The 13706-nt window shown below is 41.7% G+C and overlaps 1 protein-coding gene across 5 annotated transcripts in view; it reads left to right on the top strand.

The window, feature by feature from the left end:
* Positions 1–13392, top strand: part of LPAR1 (lysophosphatidic acid receptor 1) — a 135141-nt gene extending 121749 nt beyond the window's left edge. For all 5 annotated transcript variants that reach the window (XM_014596357.3, XM_059724633.1, XM_059724632.1 and 2 more), the window contains exon 4: positions 11064–13392. In XM_014596357.3, the coding sequence (XP_014451843.1) occupies positions 11064–11365 (302 nt within the window). In that variant the 3' untranslated portion in view covers positions 11366–13392. The remainder of the gene's footprint in view (positions 1–11063) is intronic.
* The last annotated feature ends 314 nt before the right edge of the window (positions 13393–13706 follow it).

Raw genomic sequence — 13706 nt, 5'->3', positions numbered from 1 at the left:
TCTCCACTCCGGCCCCAGCTGCCTCCCAGGCCCGGCCCCGGGCTCTGGGGAGGCAACACATACCGGCAATGCTCCCCGCTGTGCTGCCCACACCGATTCTGCAAAGCAGTGTTGGAACCCAGTGCAGCAGGGCACAGCAGGGGGTGCAGAAAGCTGCCTGCTCCGAGCTTCCCGCTGCCGGGCCACACTTCCCCTGTGTGCGCAGGAGCAGCATGGGCAGCAGTGCAGGTTTGTGCCCCTTGCTGTTGCCCCTGCCTGCAGGGGAAGTGTGGCAGGGCAGTGGGGAACTGGGAGCAGGCAGCTTTCTGCGCCCCCGCTGTGCCCTGCCGCACCGTGTTCCAATGCTGCTTTGAAGAAGTGGTGAGGGCAGCACAGCGGGGAGCATTGCTGGTATGTGCTGCCTCCTTGGAGGCTGGGGCTGGGGCTGGGAGGCAGTTGGGGCCAGGGCCAGGGCAGAGAGGCAGCAGATGTTTGCAGCTGGCCCAGGTTCTGGGTACCTGCTGAGAGCCACAGAGCCTGGGCTGGGGGGCAAGGGGCAGCAGGGCTAGGGGGCAGGGGCTTTGGATGGGGGGCAAGGGGCAGCAGGGGTGGGGGCAAGGACTTTGGGTGGGAGGCAAGGGACAGCAGGGCTGGGGGGCAGGGGCCTTTCCACAGAGAGCTGGTCTGTCAGAGATGCAACAGAGGTTTCTCCTTACTTCCTAATGCACATTCACAGCATTCCTAGCTAGAGCCCCAGGTACTAAACATGGCTTTCTCCATTCCTACCTTACTCAAAAAAGCCAACATGCTTTTTTGAGTAAGTATGTATTCAGTATCCCTCTCCTCCCATTTCTCAAGGTCCCCAGTAGAATGAGGAGAGGAGAGGTAGCTGTTTAATCCAAAATACTGTAAAGGGATCAGGACTAGGAGAGGGGCAGATGAGGCTCTGAAGACATTTCTTGAGTAGAGAGGGACAACGAGGGGGAAAGAGTTTTGGTAACTGGAGATCAAAGGTTCTGTGAACAGAGGGGTACAACAGGAAGACTCACCATTTAAAAAAAAAAATTAGACATGGAAGGGATCTAAATTCTCTTTCTATTGCAAGGCCCTGTTTTGCAAAGAGAACAAAAATATTATCTCTGTTCCAAAAAACCTTTTAGCCTAAGTCATCTTATCCCCAACTTTCAGATGAGGAAATGGATTTGAAAAGTTTAAAAGCAAACCTGAAGACAACAAATGCAAAGCTATAGCTAGGTCCAGGATGGAGGGCAGTAAATTACAGGGTTAAGCAAGAATGAAGGAGCACTTTGGAATAAATCACATCTTATCAGAGCCTTGGAATAACTTCCCCTTCCTTCCTTCTGCCTTTCTTTCAGATTTTATTACCTTGGCCTCCTCTTTCATTCCTTCTAGCTTTGTCTCATTGTTTTCTTGTCCAAGTGAAACATTTTTTAAAAATATATATTCACAAGAAATGCTGATTCTCATCCCACATTTGCGGGGGGTAGTGAGGGAGGGCTAGGGCTTGGAAAACTGAGAATAGAAGAATTGCAGTGGTGCGCAACTTGGCAGGACCAGACGCATTCTATTTTGTTTTGCCATTGTAAAAGGAGAAGAAAATAAATGTTCATAGAATAAATGTAATCTCTCCTCTCCTTGTAGGTAAAAAGGGGGAAAAGTGCTACTGAGGAAATGCTCTGTCTGCAATTCAGAGAACTTTTAAGAGTTGCCATTCAGTCTGGTTACTTAAAATTAGCACACTCAGATCCTTAGCGTCTGGTTTGAAAATCTGTAAAGGTTTCAGACTTAATTGTATCTTAAAACAAGGGCCTGCAGTAGGGGGCAGAATAGAGGCATAATGGCCCACAAGGACCTCCTGGATGTGTTGTGCCACAGGCAGGCATGCTGCTGCTAAGGAAAATAAAGGAACATGGCAGCTACCCTACTCTGCACCTCTTTGCCGGAGAAAGCTAGTGCTTGCTGGTGGGGCTAGACTGAAGTGGTCCTTGTGCCAAACTTGGCCCAAGCACTCACTTGTTTGTAAGTTTCTAATATCCTTATTAACATGAATCCTAATACAGAATTATATGGCAGTTGATACTGGATGGATTTCCAGCTAAAACAAGACTCTTTTTTTTGTGCTGCAGCAGTAATAAAAAGACATGATCTACAGACCTAGGGTAAATGTAGACCAAGTGCTCTTCCTTTGCATAAAGCCAGACTTGTGTGTAGAGGGGCAACAGCTTGGAGTCCTTCTACCCTCCCGTGTTTTTGGACCTGCCATGTGTCTGCGTTTGCTTTTAAAAATAACAGAAATCCATCAGACACGTTGAAAATGTTTTCTCTCCTCTCCATCAAATATTTCAGATCTGCTTCCAGTGATGTCTGTCTCTTCAGAAGAGGGTCTCTTTTTCTTATGTTGGCTCTCATGTTGTTTGTGTAAACAAAGCCATTGGTTTAAGACAACCTGTATTTGTAGGAATGGCCTGACCTTAGTGATGAACCAGACTGACAGATTTTGAACTAGTTGGCCTAAATCATATAGAAATTATGTTCAAGCCTAAAATTAAACACTGTTTTTTTCAGACATGTCTTCCCTATTCTGGATTTCTCTCCTATTTTTGCTAGCACCTGTGTTTTCCATCCCTGGTGAACAAATGTAACAGTACCAAACTACATGGCCACATAGCTAGTATTATGGGGTGCCAGTTTACCAAAGGTAGATGTTAGGCATATTTTCCTGGGGGGACAGTATTTATTTGTTTTTTATTTTAGTTTGTTTTTTTAAACAAAGGACAGAAAAATTAAATTTCACATTTTTAAAATGCTTGATTTTGTACATCTGTCATCTGTGCCAATTTTTCACTATTTTATAAATGGAATTATGCTGCAATGCCATGCCATGTTTTTCCAGGCCTTTCCCAAACTTGGAACATATCACCCAAAAATATTATCCAAGACAGATAAATGTGGTGATGATATAAGACTGATGTAATTTAGCTAGATTATAGTAATGCCTAAAATGGGCTAGGTGCTTTCCACACTTGTATCAGGGCCATCTCTGACATATTGAGCTTGAATGTGAATCCTTGACAAGTTGTATCATGTGAGAGGAATGGTAGTTAGAGAAGTAGTCATATGGTTACACTGTTGTTACCCATGCTTTATTTATTCATATACCACCCATACCCTTTCCCAAAAAATCAGTCCTCCAAAATTGGGAGGTATATTTTAAGAGGAGAAGCTGATTTTTCTTTGATGGAATGAAGCAGGGAGTAATGGAAGCAAGTAGACAGTGTGCTCTAATGACTGCCAAAATTACTTCCTCTCTTTGGCCCCAACAAGCAGAAGTCTCCTGTTGTTTTCAAAGCCATAGTATATATTGGCTAAGTACCACAGCTTGTGCCTGGAGTAGCAGTTGAACTGGCTGAGAGCAAGTGAGCTGCTGCATGCAGTCTGTAGTATCTTGATGAGGCTTGTGGTATGGAAACAACACTGTTATTTACAGGACCTTCTATAAAGTACTATTTACAGTAAGGAACTAACACTCTTGCTTCTAGCCTTGCAAGGGTCTGGGGCCTAGCCTTGTTGCCATCCTGCCACACCAAGAAGTTCCTGCTGCCTCACCCAGGCTGTTCCTGGGATGTCACACTTCCTGGATAGTCTGTGTCACACAGTTGGTCATGACTTGGGAAAAATCTTTTTCCTCCCCTATATTATGCCATCTAAAAACAAGGTGCATATTTGGCGCATTTAGCGTGTGAAAAAAATTCAGTATCTTTTTTGTAGAAATATGTTCCTCATTATTTGCAAAACATCCCCTCTCTCCACTGTGAGGAAAATAAATGAAGAGCAGATGAAAAGTTGAAAGCTAACTTGGATGGCCATGCTTTCATTTTATTAATATATGATTGCATTTCCTAGTACTTGTGAATTATATTCTGATATAAGACTGGAATTAATTTATTGAATGGGATAGAGCTGCGCTCTGTTGTCATTTTAAAATGGCTGGATTCTGTTTGTAAAATGTCAATTAAAAATTCAGGAAACAGAACTGGAAATGGATTGCTCTCTGCTTTGAAGGGGATATATGTCCAAAGTTACAAGATTTCTCAATATCTGGTATTTCGTTGGCACTGAGCTTTCGAATGTCATGCTATTAGACATGAAATATTTATATTTTGGCAAACTGAGATGCAGGGAAGGGTTTGAACCACGCTTCTAACTGATTATCACTTTATCTTAATGTCTAATAAATATGTAAGCCAAATTTAAAAAATAATGTTCAGGTTTACTTTATTTTCAGAGGAAAGAGTTTGTATTTGCATTCATAATACACACTAAGATTAAAATTAGTATTAGAAATTTAAATTTATACAGTTCTTTCCGTTCTTCCCAATTTTTCCCTACACTTATTGTGAATGATGTTTTCCAGTGTAATATTGGGATACTTATAGCTAAACGGCACATGTGAGAGAACCTGGGCATTATTTGCACTGCCGTTTGTAAACATTTAAATTAGTGAACCACAGGAGCTGGTAGCCTGGTGGGACGCTATGCTATGAAAATCTCAGGGGCCTGAAAAAAACACCAGACCAAATGGGTCATTTGGAACAGTGATTCTCAACCTTTTTTTGTACCAGGACCCATTTATAAACGTCAATGGCCAGTCCCAACCCATTGCCTCTCACTCCCAACCCTCTGCCCCCTACCCTCCAGTGTGTGGGACAAGGGGTGGGTGTATGGGACAGCGGGGTGTGGAGCATAGGGTGGGGCCGGGGGGCTGGGGGGCCCTAAGTAGCTCCTTGCAGTTTGGAACTCTACCAACCTGCAAAGGAAAAGCCATGGCTTCCCATGTTTTTCTCCTTTAAAGAAGAATCCATTTTTTAAGTTTGCTCACAACCCTTTCATATATTCTTGCGGCCCACTTCTGGGTTGCAACCCATGGGTTGAGAAATGCTGGTTTGGAGGATTTTGCTTCCTACTATTAAATGAAAAGTCTGTTCAGAAGCTTAAAATTATCCTTGTTTGCACAAAGTCAGTTCTGGGTGTCCATATTCCTTTCATTGTCACCACTAGTACATGGAATAAAACTCAAGATCACAAAGGCAATATTGTCTAGTGATTAAACCAGTGAACTGGGAAACAGAAGGACTGAATTCTATTCCAGATATGGGGTAGGGTATTGTAGCATTTATTTCTTGTTCTCAAACTCAAATCTCTGTCACTTCATTCAATTAGCTCACAACCCCAGCATGCATGGCAGGGGGCAGAATGTCAATGATGGACTCTAATGGTGTTGTTTCAACTGGCCCCTTCATTCTCATTTATTTGGGTTGGGAGGGACTGTGCAGAACTTGTCATCCTTTACAAGGGTGGTTTCCTTGTCACAGTCCCAAGCCCATTAGGGGTGGGGGCACGCTTTGTTGGACCATCTTTAGTATTGAGGCATTCATAGAGGTGTATATATTCTGAAGGAGAATTCTATTCAATAATATTTTCTCCAAGCTTCTTGGGTGAAAATTGCCATTTCTCAACTTCCTGAAATTATTTGCAGAAAGTTTTTTTTGCATTATTTGATATTCTGGCTTTCTGATATAAAAAGTCAAAAAAATACTGAAAAATAGGATTTCAGGGGAAATTCTGAACAAAAGAAACATTAGCAGATTTTTTTCAGCAGTTCACTCACATTCACTAGATTTTTCTCTCACCATTACCATCTTTTGTCCTTAACTTTCAAATTCAGTGGATTGTAACATTCCTGCCTCAATGCCATCCTTCCAAGACAGATTACAACAAAGGAAACACATGGCATTAGAAAGCCAGGTAGGACTCCAGTACTGCCTAACCGGTTTAGTTTGAATGTGGAATATGTAATTTCTACAAGACTGTAATTTGGATCAAAAATGTTCACATGGAATTTGCAAAATCTACATCAGCAGATTGCTATGGGTGGAAGATCTGCTGTGTTTATCCAACGATTTTCATAAAAAAATTACTCCAGCAACAAGTGAGAGAGTGCTGCCAGACTGGCAAGGATGGAATATATTGTAAACTTGAAGTAAAGCTATGCATTCATTGCCATAAGCAGATTCAACAAAAAGTGACTTTCAATTGGCACATTCAGCATATATACATCTCACACTATTCAAGTAGATTGATATTCCATCACCTACTGGCTTTTCACTATGCCTGTATTTTTCAGCTACTTTGCAGTTAAAGTTGGTCATGTTAGGAAGAGGGGGTTTGTTCCAGGAGAAGAAAAATGATTGCACTGATTTTTCATTTCCTCTTGATTGCCTAAAACTGGAGAGTGAAGATTAACCAGTAACATGTAAAACAGACCCATGCCCTTTTGTGTCTAGTGAGAGTTCAGAAGTAGGAGAATGTTGACTCTTTTTCCTGCAGGAGGGTAGGTTTATGCTAGCTTCCCAAGCAGGTGGTTAATCCATGTAAGAGAAGTCAATGTTTTACCCTAGCAGCCTACCTTAAATTGTCTCCTTATTTCATCCCTTTTCTGTTGGCTGTGTGGCTCATTGGGAAGGCTGATCTTCATACTTCTAATATATAGTAGTTGTTTATTATGAATCTAATGTTTTAAGCTTGTCATCTGATAAATTCCATTGGGGTTTAACCAGTTGGAGGTCTAGCTCTAATGAATGTCATAGCCCAGCTGTCCATACCAATGGGTTATAAATCTGTCAGCTGCCTTTGATACTCTTGATCTTGACATGTCTGGGTTCTTGTAAGGATGAATGGGACTTTTGTGAGGGATGCCAAAGTACTTCTCTCATGAGCAGTCAGGATGCAGTTTTTATTCTCCCAGATGTGACTTGACATGTGGTTCTGCTAGATTTTATTCTTTCAGCCACATAGCAACAGGGTAAGAAATTTTGACTTGTAGGTCATTGTGAATTGAGCTGATAAAAAAGTAGCAGTCTAAAGGACTCCCTGCTCCCCATGCTATAATCAGTCCAGACACCCACACTGATCTGGGAATACACATGGCTTGCTCCTCAGAAGATATCTGACCAGAAAGCCAGGCTCAGTCAGCAGTCAGAGTCTTCTCCCCTCTGAGCCTGACTTCCCCCTTCTGTACCACTCCTGGAGAACTCCCACTGGCTGCAAGCCAGTGCAGCCCAGCAGCTCTCCAGCCCAACAGCTCTCTTTAATCTCTTCCTTGCCAGGACCTTTCCAGTATACACCATCATGCACCCTTCCCCTCAAGATCTCTTTCGGGGTATTTCCCTCCCTGGTTACCTCCTCCCCCGCCCATAAAAAAAATCCACATTGCAATGGGTCTTTCTGCCTGTGATGGATTTGGAAGGAGAAGGGTTGCAGAATCAGGTATACTTTGGGTGTTTGTCATCTCCATGGTGTACAACCAGTGGAGGGATGTGTGGTCTGTGATCCAGGTGAAGGTCCTGCCCATCAAGGAATATTTGAGGGCTTCCACCATCTTTTTTACTGCCAGAGATTCTTTCTCAATGCTAAACTGATTCTTCTCCCTTTGCAAATAGCTTCCAGCTCAAATAGAGAATGGCTTGTTCCTCCCCATACACCGTTTGGGACAACACTGCCCCCACCCCATTCCAGAAGCATCGGTCTGGAGTATAAACTCCTTTGAAAAGTCCAGGTTGTACAGGACTGGTTCCCGGCTTAGGCAAGTCTTCAAAGTGCAGAACACCAGGGGGGATTCTCTGGTCCACTGTACCATTTGAGGAGGTTCACCCTTCAGAAGGACTGTGGAGGGGCTTGCAGTTGAACAGAATGGCACTATAAACTGTCAGTAGTAACTGGCTAATCCTAGAAACCAGCATAGCTGTGTTTTGCTGTTTGGTGTTGTGAACCTCTGCAAGGCCTGGACCTTGTCTACCAGTGTCTGTAATTGGCCATTCCTCAGGGGGTACCCCAGGTGTGTGATTTCAGTCTTACCCATGTGGCACTTAGCTGGGTTTGTGGTTAGACCCACTTCCCAGAGTGACCACAGCACCGTGACCATGAGATCCAGGTACTCTGCCCATGTCTAGCTGTAGACCACTGTGTCATCCAGATATGCTACTGCACATCCCTGATGGGGCTGCAGCACTCAGTCCATCAGCCTCTGGAATGTGGCTGGGGCCCCATGTCCAGAATTGGTATAAACTGAGTGATAGAAGGGGATAGAAAATGCTGTCTTTTCTCTAGTTTCTGGTGTTAATGGGATCTGCCAATACCCTTTTGTCCAATCAAGGGTTATCATATACTGGGCAGCTCCTAGCTAGTCCAATAACTTGTCAACCTGTGGCATTGAGTACATTGAATTTTGAAATTACATTGACCTTTCAAAAATCAATAAAGAATTCTGCCTATAAGTTCATCACGGGGGCACAGAAGGGAATTGGTGAGGATTTATTCACCAAGGCGCCCCCGGGGGTTACAAGAAACAATGGCCACAAGCTAGTAGAGAGCAGATTTAGACTGGACATAAGGAAGAACTTCTTCACAGTTCGAGTGGCCAAGGTCTGGAACGGGCTCCCAAGGGAGGTGGTGCTCTCCCCTACCCTGGGGGTCTTCAAGAGGAGGTTAGACGAGTATCTAGCTGGGGTCATCTAGACCCAGCACTCTTTCCTGCTTATGCAGGGGGTCGGACTTGATGATCTATTGAGGTCCCTTCCGACCCTAACATCTATGAATCTATGAAAACCACATAGTTGCCAGGGGCTAGCCAGCCCACATCATCACAAGCAGACTAAAGCAGAAGGTTAGTGTACCCAGGGGAATAGTGCTCCTAAGAAAGAGAGTCACTGCACTCTGAACTGGAAGAAAACTTCTAGGTGATCCTTAATGAAAGATTCAAGTACAGACTGCCTTATTCCCTATAACAGCCCAGCAAGTTGAGCTGAACCTAGATACTCAGTTTTAACAATGCTGAAGTTTAAGATGATGGTCACTGGTGGCATAGCATTTTCAGTAGAGCTTGTTGAATGGGAGGCACTGGCAGAAGCAAGGTATCTGTATCATTTTATTGTAGGGGTTTAGTTTGATCTGGAGATCACACTGTCAGCATCAGGCAGCTATTCACTCTTTTGCTTTTAAGAAAGAAAATTGCAGTCTCCCTTACAGATTTGTCTGCCAGGTGCACGCCTATAAATAAGAGGATAGGGCTGGAGGAGAGCTCCAGGGCTATCCAGCCTAGTCACCTTCCATCTCAAATCAACACATCATCTAATCTCTTTCAAACATGGATCAAAAACTACATCTTAAGAGCACTTATTTCTTTTGTCCTCATTACTTCTTATTGGCAGGCTGTTCCAAAGTGATTGCTTTAATGGTTAAGTACCTACTTCTAATTTCCAGTCTGAATTTAGTCATGGCTAGCTCCTACCTATCTATTCTTATGCCAGCCTTGTCCTTTAACTACAACACTTCTTTTCTCTCCCTCCCTCTCTAAATTCCCTTAATTTATTTATGAACAGTGATCCTATTCACTTTTAGTCTTTGTTTTAGGTAAGGTGATTTAGTCTCCTTTCCTATGACAGGCTCTCCATCCTCTGGTTGTCCTAATAGGCCTTCTCAGCACGTGATCCAGTTTCCATTAATCTTTCTTGTACAGTTCTGGTTACTCATATTCCCAGTAGTCAAGAGGAGGTCTCACCAGTGTATTGCTTAATGATACTACTCTCCATCTCTACTGGAAATACCTCTCCTGATGCAACCATAGTGCTCATTTACCTTTTTCATGGCTGCATCAAACTAACAGATTGTGTGGTCTCCTAGTAGAGTATACCCAGTTGTCTTCTCCTTGGTCATAAAATAGCCATATAAAAAGGCAACCCGAGTCTCTGCTGAAGAATTCTAAGGACTTCATTGTGTCAGGGAAAGCTTATGGCTGCACAGGGGCCCTGGTTAAATGAAATTTTGTTTCCTCGTGGAAAGATGTCCAAATTGCACAAAACCACCACTGGCCTTGCTAGAAATAGTGGACAGCTTTTTGGTGTGCACAGAAGAAAAGTGGTAGATTTAAATTGCATATTAAACTTTGTTTCTCCAGGTTGCTCCCCTCAAACACAATGTTGATCTATTAATAATAAGATACTATAGTGATGGTGTGGCATAAGAAGTCAAATAGAATAGATTTAAAAAGGCAGAAACTTGCATTGCTGCTGTCTGTTGTAAACATTTCTGTTCAGACTTGATTTTTCCAGATATAAATCCAAGAAATATTAGGAGCACTGAAATCTTAGACTTTTTTTTTGTTTAAATGTTTTCATGTGTAACAATTTCCCCTCTCTGTGTATGCTGAATACATCTTTAAGTGTACAGTAAGAAAATAGCTGAACACAGTTTCCCTATTAAAATAAAAACTACTTGGTTTCATCGCCCACTAAATGTAGTTTTGTTCTGGGCTTTCCCAACTCGTTGTTCTGCAAGTGAAGAAGGAAGGAAAAAGTGTATTTAATCGGGGCAAGACTCTTTGGCATTCTTGCTACTGAAGCTTGAGGAGCTTCTGAATTTCTGCTGAATAGAACTCTATGAAAGGAAATAAAGGCATGGAAGGATGACATTTCAGTGCAAGAAGAGCATGTATTTAGTACTTTCAATTACATAATGAGGCTGAAATGGATTAACAGGACCCACGCATTCTTTTCCTTGAGAATTGCTCCCAGCACTGCTTTTCTCTGCTTCTGATACTTCATTCACAGTACTAACAAAAGGGTTTTCTTTGTTATTGCTGTTAGTTTGAATTGCAGTAAATTGCATCAACGTTGCTTAGAGCAAAAGGGTGATTAATCAGCAGTCCCTAGCTGAAATGGAAAAATGTTCCCCATCATCAAGTTTAAATGTGAATATATTTGCCAAAGTGCATCATTTAGGGTTGGGAGTGCTTGGAGAGATGCTTCTCTTTTGAGCAAATACTTTTGGATTTTAAAAGATGTATTTCTCATCACATCAATGAATAAACTGTGGTGGGATATTCCTCTAGACAAAGGAATTGAAATATTGCTGCCTTTGGCCAGATCATCTTCATTGCATTTTATGTGATCTGTGCAGTGTTACTATTACATTTTTCTCTTTCTCTCCCTCTCTCTCTCTCTTTCTAGGTGCTTTTATAATCTGCTGGACCCCAGGACTAGTCTTGTTGCTCCTTGACGTTTGCTGCCCTCAGTGTAATGTCCTGGCCTATGAAAAATTCTTTCTGCTACTTGCTGAATTCAACTCTGCCATGAATCCTATCATCTACTCCTACCGGGATAAGGAAATGAGCGCTACCTTCAAGCAGATCCTGTGTTGTCAGCGCAGTGAGAATGCCAATGGTCCAACAGAGGGTTCGGACCGCTCTGCCTCGTCACTCAATCACACAATCTTGGCAGGGGTGCACAGTAATGATCATTCTGTGGTTTAAAAAATGGGCAAAGAAATCAGAAAGAACCACTGAGAACCTAGCGATGGATGAACAATAGCAGGTTGTAAAACCCGCATATGAAGAGGGGTGGGCACAGGGAGCAGAGAAAGTAACAAACTTTACCAGATGCTCTTAAACAGTAATGGACTACAGAAGTTTCATCCAGAGAACCCACTCTTGCACAAGACCTGCATTGTGTGCAGAACTGGCTGTGCTGTAGCCCTTCATCCTTTTTATTTCTACTTTTTGAAAGTAGAAAGCAGATTCCTTGCAATGAAATTCATAAGTAACCTTTGGAAAGTCTTGTTTTGACTATGCTAACTAGACTATCAGACGCTGCTTTGTCTTGGTGCCAGTTGGAATCAACTCGGATTAATTAAGCTTGTACCTGCTTCACTGCATTTACATGTAGCCACTTAGTCGTCTTAAAAAAACCCACAAGAATACATTTCATTTAATAAACACTTAATATTTATCGCCATCAGCATGCTTGTGATGGACACTTTCTGAGCAAGGAGAAAAACCAAGCTGTAGTCTTTGTATTCTTAGCTACACTGCCATTACTACAATAAAACAAAATTATTTTTTCTAATGCAGGCAACAGAAAAATGGTGGAAATTCTGACTGTTCTTATCTTTGCTGGAGTTAGGAGCATGCATGTTTTTTGTGTATGCAGATTGTATGTTTAAAAAAAAAGATGCTCATTGTAAAGTTTTCAGGAAAATAGAAAAGCATAGACTGTATTACAGTATTTGTTTAGATTATGAAATAAACAGCGCTCTAGTCACAAGGTATTTAACTTTCTTTTTTTGAAGTGTGGTATAAAATATGTAACATATACAAGGGGTCCCAAGTTACTTGCGGCCAGTTCCTTCATGTAAGGTACATCTTTACTGCTCTAAAAGAGCCATAGTCACATTAGTAAGATGAAGCACAACATGTTTTGTTTTTAGGATCTGTTTATGGTGAAGTGCTTTCCTCATTCAAGTGAGAATGCAAAAGGGATTTTTTTTAAAGAATTAAATATTCTGGGGTGTTTTGCACAGAGCAAAAGGTATTTGTTAATTAATTACCCTTTGTGGTTACTTGGACCTAAGGTACAGTGTTTTTTAAGGAGACCAAATATATAATAGTCTATCACTATAATTGAAACATCTTTATTTTTATATATATATATATATATATATATATATACACACTCTGTTATACTCTGTTATGACGAGCCAACCTAACATATGGATGCTTTTTCAATTGTGGCTACTTTAAAAACAAATGCCACTTACCTAAATATAAAATCCCAACAATATTTAATGTTAATCAAAGTCCATCAATCGAATCATGACTAAATTATAGGGAAAGTATCTTTAGTATAAAGAACTTGGGACCTTTGTATGCCAAATTTTACACAGCTATGTGCATAACAATGTAACGTACAGCAACCAGAAAAAAAATTAACAGGTCATTTTTTTGTGTTGTTACATGCCTATATACTGGTAATAAACTTTTGTTTGAGGTTAGCAGTCGGTGTAATATTCTGGAATGTTATGCTAGTATTCCAACATGAAGCTTTTGTACAGGGGGAGTTAGCGTATGTAGATTTTAAGGATACCTGAAAAAGGAAATTAAGTACTGAAAACTGAAAGCATAAATGCCAAGGGATAGGCTGGAATCCTGGCCCTACTGAAGTCAGTGGCAGTTTTACCATTGATTTTGATGGGGCCGGGATCTCTTCCTGTGATGTTCAGCATGTGTATAAAGGCTAAGTGGAAGTGGGACAGGTGAGAGCAGACAGAGGGGTGGGGGTGGTCCGAGAAGTGTCCAGGGACCATTTGCCAGTAAACCAAAAGATTGTTTTTGCACTTACTTTGTATAAAACACACAGTTATATTAATACTTATTGAGGAAATAAATGAGCCCATGGTTTTTCACTTATGTAACTAACTACATTAAGAAATAGAAGGTGGGCTGTTTTGAACTTTAAGAAAAGTCTACATGCTAAGCCACTAATAAAGTTTTCTCAATGAGTATACAGTGTTTTGTTTGCATGCCTCTCAGCTATTCAGGAGGAGGAGGGAGAAATACAGCAGCAAAAGGAGGGGAATGGGTTGGGGAAGATGTCCCCTCTGATCCATAATCCCTCTTCTTAGCATCCAGATGTACTTCCTTTTCCACTAGTTGCTTTAGTAAGGAGGTAAAGATGGGTTAGAATAGACTTTTCTGCCCCCAGTGTTTCCTGCAGTTGAAACAGAGGTGATGCAATGTCTAGGTTTAATAGTGACTTTTACTCCTTGTAGGCATTTCTAACCTGAGTTACAACAGTCAGAAGGACAGTATTCAGGTG

This window comes from Alligator mississippiensis, chromosome 3, assembly GCF_030867095.1.
Source record: "Alligator mississippiensis isolate rAllMis1 chromosome 3, rAllMis1, whole genome shotgun sequence".
Taxonomy (NCBI): Eukaryota; Metazoa; Chordata; order Crocodylia; family Alligatoridae; genus Alligator; species Alligator mississippiensis.
Note: the sequence above shows the minus strand (reverse complement) of the source record. Positions and strands in the feature narration are given on the sequence as shown.